The sequence below is a fragment of the Thamnophis elegans genome, chromosome 5 (assembly GCF_009769535.1).
Source record: "Thamnophis elegans isolate rThaEle1 chromosome 5, rThaEle1.pri, whole genome shotgun sequence".
Lineage (NCBI taxonomy): Eukaryota > Metazoa > Chordata > Lepidosauria > Squamata > Colubridae > Thamnophis > Thamnophis elegans.
In genome coordinates, this window is record NC_045545.1 from 62,217,878 (window position 1) to 62,239,344 (window position 21,467).

The window sequence follows — 21,467 nt, forward strand, 5'->3', positions numbered from 1 at the left end:
AAACAATAATTTTCTTTTTCCCAGATCTACCAGTAGACATACCAGACAGGAAAGTTGAGTTTCACTACTCAACTAGGTAATATCTTCAGTGCTAGAAGGGAATTGGGCTTGCCCCTTTGTTTATATACAGTGGCTTGCCCTGTCAGCATTGGTGAAGGTATTGTTTTCTCCTTGGTATCCTTGATGGGCCCATTGTTCCCTGCTTCATTGTTTGTCTGGTGTTAATCCTGGCATTAATCCCTGTTTATTTGGGTGTTGCTAGCTGGTGAGGAAATGTTCTGGTCTTTATATTTTTTTAACTTTTAAAAAATGTTGTATATACTGTATGTTTTTTATGTCTATGTGCCTGTTGATGGCTAATTTGTCCGAATTCGAAGCTTCCAGGAATTCTCTAATAGTTTAGGATTTAGCTTGGTCTAAGATGCTCAGTTTATCAATTGAAACTATGATTAAGTCTGTCCATGAGCTGTGAAATTAAGGAGTTTTCATTATGTCTTCTGATTGCTAATTAGTATTCATGGATTTGCTCTGTTAATCTTCTATAAGTCTATCCTACACAGTAGTTGTCATAGTCCTTACAACAATGTGTTGTAGATGAGTCCTGTTTTTCCTTCTTGGGCTATTGGGCCTTTTAGGTTTTTTTAAGGTGGTTTGGAGTTGATTTTTGTACCATTATTATACCATGTAGTTGCTTGTTTTGATCTGAGATGTATACATTAACCTTTTCATAGCTTTAAAAACAAGCACTGTCATACATAAATACATGATTAAAAATAATGGCTTCTGTTATATTATTCATAAACAATTCATAAATGAATTTATGAATAATTATTTATTCCTAATATTCTCCAAACATATGAACTCCGTACTTATTCTCCAAAGTACCTGAGAGCAGGACAAGAAGCAATGGGTGGAAGCTCGTTAAAGAGAGACTCAACCTAGAACTAAGGAAAAATTTCCTGATAGTAAGAACACTTAATCAATGGAAAAGCTTGTTTCCTAGATCTGTAACTGCTCCATCACTGGAGGCTTCCAAGGATATACTGGACAATCATTTATAAGGATCCCTGCCTTGACCCAGGAGGGGAGAATTGGACTAGAAGACCTAAAAGGTTTCTTCCAACCCTATGATTCTGCACCTCTTTTGCATATGAAAACCATTCCTGTTTTTCCCTAAGGATTTTTATTATTCCAGCACTGGGATTTATAGGTCTTACATCTTTATAGTTTTTGTCTTAAAGTATTTGATTAGGCATCAGAAATCATTATTGATCCAAATTAACCAATACATTATGATCTTCTTCCTGTCCACTTGAAGTGTAGGAGCCTCATTTTTCCCAAACATACCAGAACACTTTAACTGTGTCAAATATATTGTATGAATGGTTGCTATTCTTTGAGAATCAATGGATTATGTTCCAAAAATAAAAATATGTGTTACTGCCTATAAAGAAGACTGTCAAAATGACACAATTCTAATGGAACAATACATGTTTGGATCCAAAATAGTCTTGTTGGCTTATCCAGGCAGAAACCTGCTTGGAGAGTTAAGCTTTTCTAATGCCTTCAAAAGATACTTCTATTTTCCCCCAGTGATATGATTACTAATTCCCTGAACACAGTTAAAAAAAACACCAATTCCCTCAACTGCAACTTAATATGTTTATTTTGCTTATAGGAACAGAACCCCAAACATTCCCCAGTTGTACAAGCAGCAAACTTGTCTAAATGGATTATGACTACTATTTCTATGGTTCTATTTCTATGATTATGACTATACTATTTCTAACTATTTCTACACTATGGTTCTTTCACACTCTGCTACCCTACTAAACTCTAAAGGTAACCAGAGCTTCCCTACTGTGCAAGTTATTTTGTCTGGCCCCAGGGAAGTTTTGATAATAAATTTTATCTAAAGGAATCCTTGTCAAGGAAACTGCAAGCAAGTTGCTGAAATATTCCTGTTACAAAAATCAACCTTTGCCAAGTACTACACTGAAAGAGATCTCAGATTTCCCAGGAAAATAAGATGTTTATTCATTTAATGATTCCAATCACCACAATTCTCACAGGACCCCCATTGAGGCAAATATGTGGTCCATTTAAAGTGGAGCAGACTATCAAACCTCTTCACTTAAGACAGTGGTTTTCAACCTTGGCAACTTTAAAATGTATGTACTTTAACCCCCAGAATTCTCCAGCCAGCACTGACTGTGGAATTCTAGGAGTTAAAGTCCACCTATCTTAAAGTTTCAAAGAATGAAAAGCACTGTCTTAATATCTGAGATATAAAGATTCTCTTTCTTTTAATACAAATATTTCATTACCAAGAACCAAAAGCAGATTTTTCCTTCAATCTTCTCATTAATACAGTAAAATGGAAATTAACTACTTACAGGGCAAGCCACTAGTATATAAAATGAGAGCAAACCCCTTCTAGCACCGATGTTACCTAATTTGGTAATGAAAACTTTGCAAGAAAACAAGTAAGATCAGAGAGCACCAAGGATCTCACAGTTCAATCCTGAGCTACAATATTCTCTTACATTGAGAGATTTAAATAGTGAGATTAATAGAAAAGACATAATTTCCCACACACGGTCCCATTATTCCTACTTGTGGTAAACATTCTATATCTTTTTCTTTCTTTTTAAACTGGCCAAATCATCCATCCAAAGCTCTATTTTCTCTTAAAGTTTCAGGCACAATCTCTTCATTCTCATTCTACAACTCCCCACATCCTGCACACCAACTGCAACTAACTTTGTGTGTAATGTCTTTTCTTCAAGTTGCCCAATGCAGCATGCAAGAATTTTCTCCCCTTATATTTTGTCCTCACAAAAAGCTTTTAAAAGTAAGCTATTGGTTTATTCATGAGAATTCAGATGATTTAGGAATGGATGTATTATTAAAATTTGTATTTTCAACCTTAGCCAAATATTCTAACCACTGTGTTTCCCTTCACACACACTAATGGGGTACACTTGAGAAGTCAAATCTGGTCCTGCAAATGCCTTACATTATATGTATCCATATTCATCCATTTGGAACTTTAAAAAAAAGCCCACCATTCGGCAATATTATTTTCTGGATGTTTAATCACTACTTCTTATTTAGAACAATTTGTCCTTCCTGCCTCTTTGTTAATTCTGCACAATTAACCTATTAAACATAATATGACTGGAAGAGAAATTTGCCAATACTGAAAGATTCCATTACATCATCACAAATCAAACAAAAAATAAACATTCCTTATGGCAGGTGTATTATTATATTGCTAGAGAAACGGAAGAATCAGCAGGGGCTAAACTCTCTTTTCTGGTAGACTTTTCTGCAAACCCAGTGTAGAGTACTTTGGGTGAGCGCTAAGGGGGGGGGTTAAATGTCCAGAGCAATTACTCTAGGCAAGTGTGGACATGTAATAAATCTCCTTTGCAGGCCTGAAATCATGGGGATGGTGTCTCTCTGCTCAGCTGCAGACTTGCAGGTAAGCAGAAGTTGAAAACTTACTATCTTTAATTTTATTTCAGAAAAGATCAAGACGCTGAGCTTGTCGATCAGAAAGGCCGGCAGTTCAGCGATTCGAATCCCTAGTGCCGTGTACCGGAGTGAGCTCCTGTTACTTGTCCCAGCTTCTGCCAACCTAGCAGTTTGAAAGCATGTAAAAAAAATGCAAGTAGAAAAATAGGGACCACCTTTGGTGGGAAGATAACAGTGTTCCGTGTGCCTTTGGCATTTAGTCATGCCAGCCACATGACCACGGAGACGTCTTCGGACAGCGCTGGCTCTTTGGCTTTGAAATGGAGATGAGCACCACCCCTAGAATTGGGAACCACTAGCACATATGTGTGAGGGGAACCTTTATCTTTATCTAATTATAGGTGTATGTCTTTAGGTTCCAGAAAAGGAAAAAAAGGCTATCTGTAGCTTCCACTCTCCCCTGTGTTTAAAGTGATGTGTGTGCCCATGTTTCTAGTTAGACTTTGTAAAAACATTTATCTTTAACTTTCAGAAAAGAGTAGATTTCACTGATCTTTCCTCCCATTTTTCAGGCATTGATTTTAAAACTTAAAATATAAGATTACAAAATATAACTATTGGGGATTTAGTTATTTCAAAAAAGCACAATTAGAAGATTATCCATAGATGAGATATTCAAGAGGAGAGTTATGTTAATCATTGATTATAGAGCAGCTTTAATGGCATTAATTATGGTTAGACCTGGTCAAAAATAAATAAATGACTTAAGCCTGTAGCTTTATTTTTCATGCATTTCAGACACTGATTAAAAAAATTCCACAAAAATTAAGATTTCATTAGAGCTTTCTTTATTATAAAAGTGCACAAATTAGGGGTTTGCTTAAACATAAAGGTTTTCAATACAGTTAAGCCCTAATGGTATGAGAGGTCAATGTGCTCCAGGGGAGAGTTAGCTTAATCATTAACTTTAGGGCTGGCAACCAGCTGTTCTTGATGGCACTGAGTAGTGCTTCCTATCCAATAGACATGCAACCTGGTCCATGGCATTGGATGGAATTTATTTTGATGATGTCACTGATTAAACAAACAGATAAGCTCTATATACTATACAATATTTAAGAATATCTTTTTAGAGAGAAAAGCAAACTTTACCTCTGTTTGCTTAGTATAGGAAGTCCACATCTTACAACCATTTGATCAATCGAAGTTACAATTACACTGAAAAAAGTGACACAACTGTTGCAGCATCCCAGGGTCATGTGATGTCCACTTGCAATCTTCCCAAGTGACTTCCAACAAGCAAAGTCAATGGGGGAACCCAGACTCCCTTAATGACTGCATGATTCACTTAACAACTGCAGTTATTTGCTTAACAACAATGGCAAAGAAATTCATAAATGTAGGTGCAACTCACTGGTCTCAATTGTGATCATTAAATTGAGAACTACCTCTAACTCCCTTGATATTATATTATTATTATACAATTGTATCACAGCGGCCAGTTGTTTCGCCGGATTTGGCATTGATTACTAGTCGGGCCCCACCCAGGGGCCTAGGACGTCGTAACATATTTTCATAATATGCGTGCAGATCTAAGCAGTGCGGCCTTTTGCATTTGACTGATGGTGATTTTGTCAATTTTTAACTGTTTTAAATGTAATTCCAGTGCTTTTGGAATAGCACCCAGTGTGCCAATTACCACTGGAATTACCACTGCTGGTTTGTGCCATAGTCGTTGAATTTCAATTTTTAAGTCCTGGTATTTTGCGATTTTTTCATGTTCCTTCTCAGCGACCCTGCTATCACCTGGTATTGCGATGTCTATGATTGTGACCTTATTTTTCTCAACCAATGTGATGTCTGGTGTATTATGCGCCAGTATTTTGTCTGTTTGTATGCGAAAATCCCACAAGATCTTGACCATCTGATTTTTGGTGACTTTTTCAGGCTGATGTTCCCACCAGTTTGTTGCTGTTTTAATATTATAATTTTTGCACAAATTCCAATGGATCATTTGTGCTACTGAATTGTGCCGCAATTTATAATCAGTCTGCGCGATTTTTTTACAGCAGCTGAGTATGTGATCAACAGTTTCATCAGCTTCTTTGCAAAGTCTGCATTTGGCATCATCAGAGGATTTTTCGATTTTGGCCTTAATGGCATTTGTGTGGATAGCTTGTTCTTGCGCAGCCAGGATTAGTGACTCTGTTTCTTTCTTTAATGCACCTGTTGTTAACCATAACCAAGTTTGTTCACTGTCCACTTTATCTTTTATTTTTTCCAGAAATTGGCCATGCAGTGCTTTGTTCTGCCAACTCTCCATTCTTGATTTTATCACATCTTTTCTGTATTCTTGTTTCGTCTGTTGGGCCTTCAGTAGATTTTTGTTCTTTACTTCGATTAATAGATATTCTTGACTTTCTTTTAAATAATCAGCCAGTGCATGTTTTTCTTCTTCAACTGTTTGCTTCACTTGTAATAATCCTCTGCCACCTGATTTTCGGGGCAGATATAGTCTATCAGTATCACCACGTGGATGTAAACTGTAGTGCATTGTCATTAGTTTCCTGGTTTTTCGGTCCAAAAAGTCCAAATCAGCTTGTGTCCAGTTAACTATACCAGCTGTGTATCTTATAACTGGTATTGCCCAGGTATTTATGGCCTTGATTGTATTTCCACCATTCAATTTAGATTTCAAAATTTTCTTAACTCTGTTGGTGTACTCTCGCCTGACAATAGTTTTTACTTCTCCATGCTTGATGTTATCCAACTGCAGAATGCCTAAGTATTTGTATGCTTCATTTTCTTTGCATTTAATTAATTGGCCATTGGGCATTTCAATTCCCTCACATGCAGTGATTTTGCCCCTTTTTATGGATACAGTGGCGCATTTTTCCATGCCAAACTGCATTGAAATATCGGTGCTGAATACTCGGACTGTGTTTGTCAATGATTGGATTTCTATTTCTGACTTTCCATAGAGTTTCAAATCATCCATATATAGTAAATGCGAAATTTTTTCAGCTTCTTTGGCTGTTTGGTAACCTAATTTCATTTTTTTAAAGATTACTGATAGTGGGATCATTGCGATGATGAAGAGAAGAGGTGAAAGTGAATCACCCTGGAAAATTCCTCGCTTGATATTAACCATTCCGTAGATCTCATTCCCTACTGCCAACTCAGTTCTCCATTGTTTCATCGCCTTTTCAGTAAAGGATGTAATATTTTTGCTAATGCCAGTTGTTTCTAAGCATTTTATGATCCAACTATGTGGCAGTGAGTCAAATGCCTTTTTGTAATCAATCCAGACCATATTCAAGTTCGTTTTTCTGTTGTTGTTGTTGTTGTTGTTGTTGTTATTATTATTATTATTATTATTATTATTATTATTATTATTATTATTATTTGGTTAATCTTTGGTGAGACTCACAGCCTTTGGGGCTGGTTGGTAGCTCAACAGCTTGAATCCCAACCAAGGACCTAGGAACTGTTAAGGTAATGTCGGAGGATATAAGCTGTTCCAAGTAGGGTGATTTTTTGTAGAATTAGAATGTTCAAGTCTGATAAATTTAAAATTTCCAAATAGCGAGGTAGCCCTTTAGGTATTGCTCCAAGGGCTACAATTACAATCAGGACAACAAACAATTTCTTTTTCCACAGTCACTCAACTTCAATTTGCAAGTCCTGGTACTTTGTGATTTTTTATCTTCAATTCGTGCAACTCCAGGTATTGCAATGTCAATGAACCATACTTTTTTCTTTTCAACTATTGTTATGTCAGGTGTGTTGTGGGCCAAGTGCCCGTCAGTCTGAATTCTGAAGTCCCACAAGATCTTGACTTTCTCATTCTCTAAAACCTTCTGAACCTGATGTTCCTAGTGGTTTTTGCTGTACTCAAATCCAAACTTTTGACACAATTTCCAGTGAATGATCTTAGCAACATGGTCATGGTGTTGTAGGTAGTCAGTTTGTGAAATTTTGCTGCACCCCCTGATCAAGTGGTCGACTGTCTCGTCTTTCTCATTACAGAGGTGACATTTGCTGTTGGTGGTAACATGTTGAATTTTTGCCTTCATGCAGTTTGTGGCTAAGGCTTGTTCTTGAGCTGCCAAAATAAAACCTTCTGTTTCTTTTTTCAGTGCTCCTAATCTTAAACAGTTCCAAGTTAGCTTTTGGTCAGCTTTGCCTTCAATACTTTTCAAGTATTGGCTATGTTTAGCTTTGTTTTTCCAATTTTCAGCTCGCTTCTCAATTTATTCTTTCTTATAGCTGTGTAGTTTCGATGGCCAGGTCGCGATATTTCATTATTTTTTCTAGTTCTTTTTCTTCGACTCTGGCATCTCCAGGAACAGCGATATCAATAAACTGTATACTTTGGCCCTCTACAACTGTGATATCTGGCATGTTCTGCTCCAAATGACAATCCGTTTGGATTCGAAAGTCCCACAAGATCGTCACCTTCTCATTTCCACTTTATGTTCCCATGACTTTCTGAATACAGGTAAATCATATTTTTTACATAATGACCAATGGATTAATTTAGCAACTTGGTCATGTCCAGCTTTGTAATCAGTTTGTGCAATTTTGCTGTATTCACAAATTAAATGTGAAACAGTTTGGGTTGTCAGTGGATGATGATGATGATGATGATGATGATGATTATTATCCATCAAATTGTTGTGGATTCTTAGCAACCATAGAGATAGATTTTCTCCAAGATGATCTATCCCAGGGGTGTCAAACTTACATTGTCAGGGCAGCATCACATGACGTACTTTTTCCCCCTTTGCTAAACTGGGTGTGGGAGTGGCCACGGCATGACACATCTGGCTCGCAGTCTGGGAATTTGACAGCCCTGTTCTATCCCTAACTTGGTTATTTCAGGTCTTTCAATTGGGCACTCATTGCCACTGCAATTGAATTCATCCACCTTGCTGCTGGTCATCCACTTCTTCTCTTTCCATCCACCAATCCCAGCATTAGAGCCTTCTCCAGAAAGTTATGTCTTCACATAATGTGTCTGAAGTAGGATAATTTGAGCTTGGTCATGCCTCAAATGAGGCATGAGAACTCAAATGAGGCATGAGAACTCAAATGAGAACTCTGGATTGATTTCTCTTATGATGCATTGTCTTGTTTTCTTGGTGTCCATGATATTCTCAAGAATATCTTCCAACTCCAAAGTTCAAAAGCCAATATCCTTCTTATCCTGTCATTATAACAACATACCTCCACTTCCATAGGATATCACAGAGAATACCATGGCTTGTACAATTCTGAACTTTTGTTACAACCTCGGACTAATTAAAAAGCAATATATGAGTGCCAGGCAGAGACAAAGGGGTCATACACACTTAAAACCAGCACTTTGGATTTGGAAGCAAAAGATTCTTTGGAACAAGTGGATATAAATCCATCTTTGACTCCTTAATAGAAGCTATCTGCAACTCCTTAAATAAGAGGCAGCTTTTCCTGGAATCATGTGGCTGCTTGCAATATCCTGGGAAAGGAAATGGTCCATTTAAGGACTATAACCATTAGTGTTATGTGTGGGTCCCACACACTTCAGAATACCTTTTTGCTTTTGAATCCTAATACAACAAACAGTATAAAAAGAGAGTGTAGTAGAAACAAACACTAATGGTTAGTAAAAACAACAACAACACTGATCTCAGGTATGAGAGAAAACGCACTGTAGAAAAATGTATTTCATCAGATCATAAACCAATAGGATATAGGCATCTTTCCATACATACATAATAGCAATAGCACTTAGACTTATATACCACCACAATGCTTTACAGCAGTCTCTAAACAATTTCCAGAGTCAGCATATTGCCCCCAATAATCTGAGTCCTCATTTTAGCAAGGATGGAAGGCTAAGTCAACCTTGCATATCTTTCTAATAATAAAAAGAATGACGATAAATTTACAGTCATATACTTTTAGAGTACGAAAAACATTCCAAATTCTTTAGAATAGTCCTGTCAATTTGGGCAAGTACTGTTATGTGCAACTGAATGACAGAGATAATGATTAATCTAACACTGCATCATGGTTATTAAAAAAACAATTGTACAGGTAGTCCTTGTTTAACCACCCTAATTGGGATTTGAGCATTCATCACTAAATAGCTGTTAGATGACACTTCATGTGACCACATCACTTGGCAAAAACAGCTTTGGTACTCATGAATGAAGGCACATGTACATGTCCCAGGATAATGATGCAGGATCCAATCTGGGTCTGTCACCGGGACCAGAGGTTTACTCTTCCAAGCTTTTGGACTTGGAAGTCCAAAAACTCAGATTAAATCTGTGATCCCAGTGACCAACCCAAATTGGATTCTGCAGCTTTGGTACTCTCAGTTGCGATCCTTAAGCCACATCACACTGTCATTAGGTGAGGACCTTATGCTTCTCCTGTCTTGCTGCACTCAGCTCCACTTCAAGTCCTCACAACCTCATATCTGCCCCACTTCTGACCTTTTGGCTGCCCTTGCTCTGCCTTGCACCCCTATCACACTATGCTCTGCCATCCCTGTTGCCTCCAGTTGTTTTTCATCATCATTTTCCTCCCATTACTGATGAGGTGTGCCAGGCCTGGCCTTTCATAAAACAGCTGCTGGCTGTTTGAAGACTTCTTCCCAAAGCCTCAAGCAGGTTTCCTGAGTCAGCAGGGGCAGCCAGATGTGGGGAGAACTTAAGTGCACTCTGTGGTCATAAATATGGGCAAGCTGCCAAATGCCCAAATTTTAATCTTATGATCATGGGGTCATTGCAATAGTTGTAATCTTGAGAACCAGGTGTAAGAATCATTCATGCAGCACCATCATAATTGGACTGTTAAGCAAGGACTACCCGTTTGTATATTGGTGAATAATAAAAGTCCAAAATCCATAGCTGGCATAGCAGATTGGAGGTGTTGTTAGATAATATTACTACTAGCTATTCTATAATACTAAGAATCTATTCCTTCTTTCAAAGAACAACAGAGGTAGGATTCAGACAAGAAAAGGCTCTAGATATTTCCCAGTCTGCTACTGGTTTTAGGTTCTGAGAACTGCAAGGGGTGTAGATAAAGATTTCCGGAGTTTGAGATCCTCTGCTTCAAACTGATACCATTAGGATAAAGTTGGCAGAGGAAACCAACTAAAGTCAGAAACATTAGATATAATTAGCTTTGCTTAGTTGTCTAGATTCATTTTTTATTGTCATTGTTTAGATGTCTAGATTTCATATAACTTGGTTTAGCATTCAATTCCTCAATGGTTTATTCCCTTGCATTTGTTAAATATAAATATACTTTATCCATTGTTAGTTCAGTGCTGGATTTCTACTAGGCCAGCTCAAAACTGTTTAAGTCAACTTTCCATGATACAAGGCAAAATTGAGCTATTTGTTCATAAGTTTACTCCTTCGAAGGGTGGGGAAATGGGAAGGGAGATCTAGAGGCCAGGAAAAAAGGGGGTGGCATCTCCCAATTCAAGAATAGGTGAGGGTAGTCCAATTGTCAGTCCTGAGTAGAACTCTTTCACCTGGGAAAACAGGTACAAACCGCACATACTGCAAACTTTACGTAAGGAAGGTGGAGACCTCAGATCAGGTTACACGTAGCATTCTAGGACAAAGCCAATGGTGAGTTGCACCTTTCATTAACACTGATTTGCTCCATGTGTACCTGCCCGCTTCACAGACACGCCTTTCGCGCATGCACACGGCCTTTTGCGCATGTGCTTTGGTCAAGCATGTACCTTCCGTGTATGCACTCGGCCTAAGAAACGTGCCTAAATAGGATGGGTGGGCAGGCACACCTGTGATTTCTGAACCGGTTTGAACTGGCTGAATACCATCTTTGGACAAAACTAAAATGTTCCCACTTTTTCTTGCCCCTCCCCCCTAATTTGCTTAATCACTGCATGAGTCTGCAAAGCAAAGATAGGGGAATTCAACTTCTGCTGTGGAGAAGTAAAGAAAAGGTAGAACAGATCTTATTGTGCTTAGAGCAAGAATAAGCACCACCATTTGCATACACTGGCAAAAAAAAATCTGGAGTCTGCCACTGGGAGTTGTGCTGCAGATCCTAATCATCTCAATTCATTCAAAGAGCATTATATACTCTCCAGACTACAGGGAGAGCAACAATCATGTATATAGAGGCTACTTTAAAAATCCATTTTTTAAAAACCCAATTGCAGAATACTGAAGGACATGCCAAGATTCATTTTCAGAGCAAATCACAAACTATATTCTTGGTTTCCACAATATGAATTAACCTAAAAAGGATTTCTGTCATTTATGGTTAAGAGTGCTGTAGGAAGTCAACTACTGTCTTAGCAAAGGGGAAGACAATCCATGAATTATAAAGCAGGAATTTTGGTGGCAGATTTTTTACCTTCAGAATTAAATGAGTCTTATTCTCAAAGAAGATGAAAAAAAGTGGCTTCACTCATTCCAATGACGAAGCATTTGAATATCCTTTCTTCTTACCAGATCTTCACATATAGGAAAACAATTTTAAAAAACTTTCCTCTTGGTGATATGCTAGAAATCTTTGGTCATCACAATAGCTCCAGTAATATTCATCCATCCCATCCATCCATCCATCCATCCATCCATTTTTCAGAGTCTTAAATATTTCTCTGTGGGTGGCCCATATTGGTAATAAGCTAAGTAGAAAATTCGAATCTGTTCTTACATGTTTTTTTTCTTAAAAATAAACCAAACTTGACTTGTTCAAATCTTTTTACCTCCCAGGTTTCTGAATATCACATACTATACATCAAACAGATGCAACTCCAGCTGAATGCCTTACAGTTCTCGGTGTGCTTAGATTGATTAATGTCATTATTTGAATGAGGTGCTGCTGCTCGTAAAGCAATGTAATTAAAACTCCTTTGCCACAAAATATGTAAAGCACTTTGTTTTCAAGTATATAAGAAGAACCCCAATGAATCAGGTCAAAGGGTCCATCCAGGCTAAATGTCTGGGTCACACTTCTACCTGCCTTTGGAAGTAACAACCCTTTTCTATTGTCACTTTCTAGCAAAGACAATTTGAAGAATGTTATCTGTGATTAAAGCTAATTATCTTCCAGGACAAGCATGAGGATTTCAAAGCACGAGGCTTCACAAATAATTAATAAGTCTAATAAATGTTTTGATTTACAATATTTTGTGTAGAGGCTCATGGAGGCTGGTAATGATTTTCTCAGTATGTGCTTTGAGGAAAACAACAGAAGCATTTGTGAGACTTTTTTTTAGAGTCAATTTTTGTTTAGCACCTACCCTTCTTTTTTCCTACGGGCACTTAAGTTGAAACCTATTCTCAGTCCAAGTGTCTAATTTGTATTAGTCTTGTGGTTTCATAACAAATTCTTGTTGAAACTTTATTAGGAGGTCCTGTTCTGAGACTTAGACTTTTATTTTCTTTTTTCAAAGAAGCATATCCGTTCTGAAAAGAAAACCATCTGGTTTGGTTTAGTGGTTAAGGCACCAGGCTAGAAAATAGGAGACTGTGAATTCTAGTCCTTCAGGCATGAAAGCTTTGGGCCAGGCACTGTCAGCCAATCCACTATTAGCTGGAATGATTGTAGGGAAAATAGGACGAAGGGGAATACTATGGATGTTCACTAGGTGGAGTTATTTATACAAAATAATAAAGGTGGGATAAAAATAAATAAAATAATAGTAATAATTGATGGGGTCATAAAAGAGAAAGTCATAGAAACTAAAGAACTAAAGTGCTCTGGGACTTTAGAATTCAAACCAAAATGCACTTGCAACATAACACCCCAATTGTCACTAAGAAAAACAAAAAAAGTCTGGGTAGTGGACATGGCAGTGTCTGGAGATAGTAAAATAGAAGAGAAAGAACTGGAGAAGATAACAAAGTACAAACACCTGTAAATAGAAATAAACTGATGATGGCAAAAGAAAGCAAAGGTACACTTATGGGATCACCACTTTCAGGACTAATAGTGGAGATAGTTATGCAACATCTAGAAGCCATAGCATTTCTACAAATGCAATCCAAAATATGGATCAGATATGTACACAATTTCACCATAATTCAAAAGACCAGTTAGAGAAAACCCATAGAACCATCAACAACATCTTCAAAAGAGTTGAGTTTACCAGAGAAGAAGGCAACAACTCGCTATCCTGTTCTGGACATCCTGATCTGCAGGGACCACAAGGGCAAACTGGAAACACGAGTAACAAAAAACCCACCCGCACCAGCTAAGTGCTCTACTACCAGAGCAACAACCCAAACTCCCACAAGAGAAGCTGTGTTATTTAGACAAGCACAAACTCCTCACAGCAGCTCTGAACAGCAGAAAAGGAAACAGAGCATGTGTACAACATATTCCAACAAAATGGATTTCCATGAACCTTTATCAAAAAGTGCTTGACCATTCAACCCAATATAGAAGAACCAACAGAAGTGCTAAGAAGAATTACACTGCCATACATCAAGAACATCTCAGAAACTACCACAGACTACTACCGTGTTTTCCCAAAAATAAGACCCAACCCAAAAACAAGCCCTAGCGTGATTTGTTGGCAATCAGCGTGGCCAGCATGAGAGGTGGTGAGCACACAGGGGCCAATAGTGTCTGGCACAGCCGTAGCCCTCCAGTCCCTTGGCACAGCGCAAATACTGATAAGTCTGAGCATGGAGGCAGAAGTGGGGAAGTAGAAAACAGGTGATCTGGACATGCTGCGTGGCTGCCTGACTCACGGGAGGCTCATGGGAGGCTTGTGCAGCAGCACTGGCAGCAGGCAGAGGCATGGGGGATGGGGGAAACAGGTTATCCCAATGACCCACATGGGTGTTTGTTCAGCACAGGTGCAGGCAAGCTGGTAAATGCTGGGATGACGTGGGTGGCATATTGAGATCGCCTCTGTCTCCACCTGGTTCTGCTGCGCACTTTTTGCCCAGAGGCAGACGAAATTTTGTCTGCTTGCAAAGGGGACACTTTGAAATGGAGCTAATTGGTCCATTTCAAGCCATCTCCTTTGCAAGCACATGAAGCTTTGAGTCTCCATCATTTCTCTGTCTGGCCGAAAAGTGTTTCGTGACCTATGGAGTGTTTGGGAATGAACCAAATCGCTCCATTCCCAAGTGCCCTATAGGCAACCAAACACTTCTTGCTCGGATGGAGAAATGACAGAGACTCAAATCTTCGTGTGTTTGCAAAGGGGATGGTTTGAAAAAAGCAATTAGTTCTATTTTCAAGTGTCCCCTTTGCAAGCAGACAAAGCTTCATCTCCCTCTGGGTGAAAAGTGTTTGGGCAGCTACCTTACCCCGCCCTTTCCATCCCACTTTCTGCTTGCCTGTGGCCTCAATCGGGGCCAAGCTCTCGATACGGTCCAGCCTTCACCTACCCTGCCAGGAAAGTGAAGAGGCCCCGTAAAGCCAGCAGCAGCATAGGCAGCCACTTGGCAGCTAGCACAATGCTCGCCATGGCCAAGAAGTGCCCAGGCTATGCCAGTGTTCTGAACTAGGCTTCCTGAGACAGTAAAAATCCCATGCTTAGTCCCCCAAACCCTTTTTTTATTTAAACGACTGTGAATGATGTTCATTCACAACCCGTAATGATTCACAACCAATCTGTGAAGAGTCTGACAGATGTCTGCCACAGTCTTTCATGGTAAGGCTGATAAGCACCCACCTTTATCTCCCTTGAAACACTGCCAGAGACCTAATTGCCAATTAGTTTTGCAAGGCCAAAGGGAGTACAGAGTCAAACGGAGCTTCAGAGTTTAAACTGACCAGAACGAACAAAATTGCTTTCTGCAAAGGCTCACGTCCGTTTGCTCCTCTTTTATGTCTTATGAAAAGGGCCAATCTTGTCCAAACCTTACTCCCGAGTTGCTTCTTTTGTCTTAACTGTTCTTGCCTTCTTGTAGCTCTGCACATGCACGCACTGAGAACAGGCTCTCCCTATTCCTCTGCCTCACTGATGTCAGATTCCGTAAGCTCCGGAGGCAGCACCTAACTACTAGCCCCCCCCTCTGCCTCTGACGCAGAGCCTTCCCCAGACTCCAGAACTGGCCCATGTTCCTCCCCAACATCCACTGTCTAATACTGCTGCCAGTCCCGCAGGCTGTCGGCAGATCACAACCGCCAGTAGAGAAAAGAAAGAAAGAAAGGAAGGAAGGAAGGAAGGAAGAAAGAAAGAAAGAAAGAAAGAAAGGGAAGAGGTGGGCCTACTGCTACCAGAATGTGACAAACAGTGGGCAAAGATGGTCAGCTCATGTTTTGGACAGCCCAAAAGTTATTCCACTGAAAGTATGGTACATTACAGGTATTTTTTTTCCATCCTAAGGGAAGAAAATCCACATGATTTAAAAGCTCAACTGGCAATCAGCTGATCTAAAAGTATCAATATCTCTACTTGACCAAGGCTTCCATAAAAGCACAAAGCAAAACAAACAGCTGTTATTTTCAAACTACTAGCCCCTGCCACGTTATCAGATTAAATATCTGTCTAATTGTTTCCATAGCACAATATCCTTCTCCATGCTATTACAACAGTCTTACTGTACAGCCACAATTCAGTGGCATGTTCTTCTCCTGTCCACATTGCTGTGAGGTAATAAAATCAAGCTGAGCGGTCATTCTCAATGTGTTTGTTTAATGGGGTGTCACATCCCACCTACAGCTTAAACTTTCAGCAAGGCTTTGCAAAGAACAAAATACATGACCAAAGCCTTTGCTTTACACCCATATTTCCCTTCTGCAGAAACATATTTCAAAACAGCTGTTTAAAAAGAAGAAGAAGAAAGGCCAGGATTTTCAGAGGGAGAGGTGATTGTCCTGAAAGCAGAAACAATGTGGTGTCTTATGTACCTTAATGATAAACAATCTGATGATGACAGTGTAAGGGTTTGTGATTGACATTTCACTTCATCAGATAAATGGAGCAGTTAGTGAACAGGAGAGAAGATGAATGCAAGAGCTACTCCAAGTTTCCAAGGGGGTTAAAGGAGAACACTGTCTGTGCATCAAGCAGGAAAGAGCTCTTGCTAAGAGAAAAGAACAAATAGTACAAACTATTAGGAGTTCTGCAATGACCAAAGGATGTACTTTTGTACATGGCAATAGTAGGCAGAGCCCTGGAAGACTTTACATTCGTAGTTCAAAACATCAGTTTTCTAGACTTTTTCCAGACAGTTTTCTGGACTATAAGCTCAAAATATACGGAAAAAAATTGTTAAACAACCGCAACCAGGAATGCCATGCAGGATTTCCACATGTGATGTGCAGGGATTTGGTACATTTTCCCCTCTACAGTAGAATAAACTATTACCTTAATTGGCACCACTAGCTGAGCAAACTTAAGTCTTTGTTTAGCTTTCTAGATTTGGGATGCCTGTAAGTGTGTGTGTGTGTGTGTGTGTGTGTGTGTGTGTGTGTGTGTAAAAATGATCTTTGAACTACTCCTGTTTAAGATATCAATGCAACTGCAGTTCTCAGCCAAACTCATCACTGCAAGCCCATTTTCAAGAGGGGAAAGACAATACAATATATAGAGTATATCAAAGGTTAGGTCCCACAGACTAATCACAATGTTTTATTATTGTTATTTTCAGAGAAAATATTCCTACTTTTAGGAATGTTCAAAGGTCATGCATTATAAAGGAAATTCATAGAAGAAAATGGCAATGAATGTAAATATTGAGTGTAAATTATATAATAAATGGTTATGGTATTCACTTTTGGTATACCCCTTTCAGATATTAGAAAAAAGGTTTGCATACACATTGAGAATGCTTTTTTGTTGATCCTAATCTAATTATCTACTTTTTAAGGGGTAAAAAAGGAATAATAAACATAGATAGGTTTTACTTTACCTGTAACAAAATACAGACTTTTCTGGATATGGGTATTTGTTTCTTGGGAATAGCATGCTGAGCTTTGAGAGATTTTATGTTCATGTTTTGTAAGTAGAAAATTAAGGCTGCAGTCCTATGTAAATGAAAATATCCCTTTGAATTCAGCAGAGGTTATATTTGATTAGATATGCAAAACCATATTCTGTCAGCCTGCAATATTTCTATTTACTCCACTGGCCAATGTCATGATGCAGAGAGACACATTCGGGGCCCCCCAATCTAAATATGTAATGGAAAAATCACACCTGGCAAGGGCATATTTATGAGATCCAGGTTTACATAATGTCTATCCATACTTATAAATTCAATAATGACTTCCTTATGAATTATTTGTTTTTGTATCTCTTTAAATTGGTGATTAGTTGCACTGTTCAAGCACAGAAAGCCACATAGCTCCGGGCATGTTGATAGCAGAGAGTGTCAAGGATTAAAAAATGCACCACATTGTGGTTGTTTATTTCCTTTGTTGTTTCTATGGTTTCAGTGAAGGTTTTTTTTTCCTACTAATGTTAGTAGGAAATAAGATCAATACACAAGTTATAGAGTGATGTTTACTAACAATTAAAGTGATGCCCGTTTCTTTAGAATCAGGGATAAAAATGAAAGGACATTATTTTATTAATGGAAACAGTCTGGCTGAGACATCAAAGCACTGGATTCTTTCATGTTCACTGGAAAATTTCAGAAGCTTAATTCCAACACTTAGCAAGATAAAAAGAAAACTTATGTTAATTATATAGCTTTAAATGAACTCGGCCTCATGGTTATTCCTCTACTCTGTCAATAGAGCTGTTGAAATTAATAAACCAGAAATGTGATCACAATGCTGGAGGCAGAATATTAGTCCACCAAACATATGATTCTCAAAAAAAGACTTTTACTATCCTCAAAAGCTAATCATCAATAACAGAACTTGATTGCAGATTATAAATTAAAGATGTTATCTGGGGGCTTAATAAAGATAACCAATTGATGCCAGTCAAGGAAAGAGCCTTGCATGCTTAGTCTTGTCCTTGAAGACTAAGCTTACTTCAGAAGCTTACTTCAGTTTACAATTTTAAAAAAAAGCAGTTTAAAAAACTACAAAAATAATTTAAAATTTCAGTTTAAAACTGCAGAAACTTTAGCTAAGATGGGTTGGTTAAACCAGTGTTTTTCAACCTTTTTTGTGCAGAGGCACACTTTTTTCATGAAAAAAATCACGAGGCACACCACCATTAGAAAATGTTTAAAAAATTTAACTCTGTGACTATATTGACTATATATAAAGTAATTTTCCCACGGCACACCTTACACTATGTCACGGCACACTAGTGTGCCGCGGCACAGTGGTTGAAAAACACTGGGTTAAACAGTCATGATGGTGGCTACATCATCAAAGCTCCACCCCCTTTTTACTGCATGTGACCTATGCCAAGAACTCTGTGCAATTGTGGCTGCCATTTTGACTTTTTTGACCCCTCAAATATACCTTTGTTTAACAGAGATATCTTGGACAAGAAAGTATAGCAGTAAAAGGCAAACTAAAATCTTTCATGCCCAGACTTCCAATAAATCATTGTATACTAAGGCAGCTGTCCATATATCCCCCCTACCCCACAAAGTTTTAAACTATAATTCCCATCATCCCCATCTAGCACTATCTTAAAATAAAGTTATTAGTCTGGGCTAGCATTATTTAAGGGAAAAGCAGCCCTCACAAAGTATCCCCAAGTTGATATCTTGTAGCTTGGCTTCTTTGCCATCAACACTGAGATACAACATTTCTATTTAATACTTGTCAAAGTGGCTTTTGATAATAGGAAGAGGCATTCTCTACTCCAGTATTTTGGGGACACACCATTATTGGGTTGGTATTGGGAAGTCTTGACAAGCTGATCTACATGCCCTTTGAGGGTGAAATTATTGTTAATACACCCAGATTCTTGCCAGTCTCCTCTTCTGAACCGTCAAGCACACCATCATAGACAGCCTTTCCCTGCCCTGGTTAGAGAGGATGGGAAATGTTATCCAAGACAAGGTGGCTTTTGGCATCAGGGGTGATACTGTGGGATCCTCGGTGTTGCTAGCTTCTGAGGAAAGCCACTGCACACCTCAGTCACTGTATACAAACGCTTACTTCCAGACCAACCCTCTAGTCTGCGTGTGCAACAGCTACTGCAGGGAGAGAGAGACCACAGAAGCGGGACTCCAACACCCCCAAATAAGCCTGCTTTTCCCGATGCACAGATGCCCTTTCATTTATTCCCTGTCGAGCCCCGCGGTTCCAACACCGCTCGCCTTTGTTGTTGTAGTTTTTTTTTGGATTATAATAACCCAAAGACGTGGCGCCGGGTGGAGAAAGATGCTCGGCTGCAGGGAGGAGCGGGCATTCGAGGGTTGGGACGGCGCGGGGTACCTGCACAGCGGACAGCGCCGAACAGGTAAGCCCGATCAGCAGCCGCCCCAACACGGAGGAAGAGCCTGGCATGAGGTCGTCACTTCTCCACCTCACAGTTCCTGCTCCACAGCGCGCGCACACACACGCACGTTCACACAGGCACACGCAGAGCGGACACCCGGATCCCTCAGCCCCGTTAACCTTTAGCCCCCGAACGCCTCCTGCTCCTCCGGCCCCGCAACTGACCCAGAAGATGAAGTTGAAAAGGAAGAGCAGGAACTTGACGCAGCGCATCCCTCCTTGCACTCGCCCCATGGCCAGCGACGGCTCTTGCTCGTGTGCTTTCTTCCTCTTCCTCTTCCTCCTCCTGCTGCAGCCACGAACAAGCCCGGCGATCCCTCTCGCTCAGAAGCCGCGGCAGGCGCCTTTACCCCGTTGCCACTTTCCAGCCGGGGAGGGCGCAGGGGCGGAGCCTGAGAGAAGGAGGCGGAGCGGAGCTGCGGATTGTTTAGGGCCCTTTGACCTTCCGCTCCCAACGGAGACTTCGCCGGGACTCGGCTTCTAACGTTGTTTTTTTTTAAAAAAAAGGCTCTATTTGGGGGGGGGGGGAGAGAAATATGCCTGCCTTTGCTTTTGTCTTAACTGGGACGGGACGAGATGCGCTTTGGCGGGAATCGTGCTCGTCTTGAGGCCAACTTATGCTCGTGGGAACCGCCTCCAAGATTACATTTTGACGCTAGACGTCGTTCCTTGATATCACACCTCCTTTGCTGTCTTCAGTATCCGTTTAATTCCATTAATGCTTGTCCAAGACGTCCTCTGAATAGCTAACTAGCTAGTTAGCTAGACAGACAGACAGATAAATATCCCCCTGCAACTGATAACTAGGCTGGGAATAAAACCTACCCTGTCCACATAGCAGCTGCGTTCCCACAAAAGACAGTCGAGCAAAACAAATGCATCATTTTAGCCTACGCAGTTTATGGTTCAGTCGTATTTAAGCAGGCTAGTTAAATTCACATGTCCCGGAAACATAGAAGAAAGTTTGCAGCTGCAAACATTGATGCTTTTCTAAGTTGCTTTTCTCATTAAAAAAAAAAAACAACTTTCGAAGCTTTCTGCAAACGGATTTTGTTTTCCTAGGGAGAAAAAATTGGCTCACAGCATTATGCGCAGCTTCACTTTTCTACTTGTAACAATTTTTCATTTTACACTAATGCTGGATAGTACTAAAAAGGTCACTGCTTTTAATGAATATATATTTTATAAGGGGAAATAGTATCAGCATGTAGTCGAAGATGGATTTGTATGCCTAATTACCACAATAATATATTAAAGTCCGTAGTCTGATATTTAAATTAAGGTAGCAATAGGAACACTCTTGGTTTATTTGGGGATTTGCAATAGCATTTGTAGTGATTGCCTAGATAAGTCCCTGCAGTTTTCTTGGCAAGATTTTAAGAAGTGGTTTGCCACTGTCTTCTTCCTAGAATAGAATTCTTTATTGGCCAAGCGGGATTGGATACACAAGGAATTTGTCTTTGGTGCACATTTGTCAAGAATCATAAGGTACAACACTTAATGATAGTCACAGAATACAAATAAGCAATCAGGAAACAATATAAATCGTAAGGATACAAGCCATGCAGTCATAAGTGGAGTGATGGGTGGGTGATAGGAATGATGAGAAGATTAATAGTAAT

The 21,467-nt window shown here is 39.5% G+C and overlaps 1 protein-coding gene across 1 annotated transcript in view; it reads right to left on the bottom strand.

Annotated features, from left to right (window-relative positions):
* Nucleotides 1–20,212, bottom strand: part of TSPAN2 (tetraspanin 2) — a 56,585-nt gene extending 36,373 nt beyond the window's left edge. Inside the window, exon 1 of the mRNA XM_032218344.1 lies at nt 20,011–20,212. Within this exon, the coding sequence (XP_032074235.1) occupies nt 20,011–20,079 (69 nt within the window). The 5' untranslated portion in view covers nt 20,080–20,212. The remainder of the gene's footprint in view (nt 1–20,010) is intronic.
* Nucleotides 20,213–21,467: the final 1,255 nt, after the last annotated feature.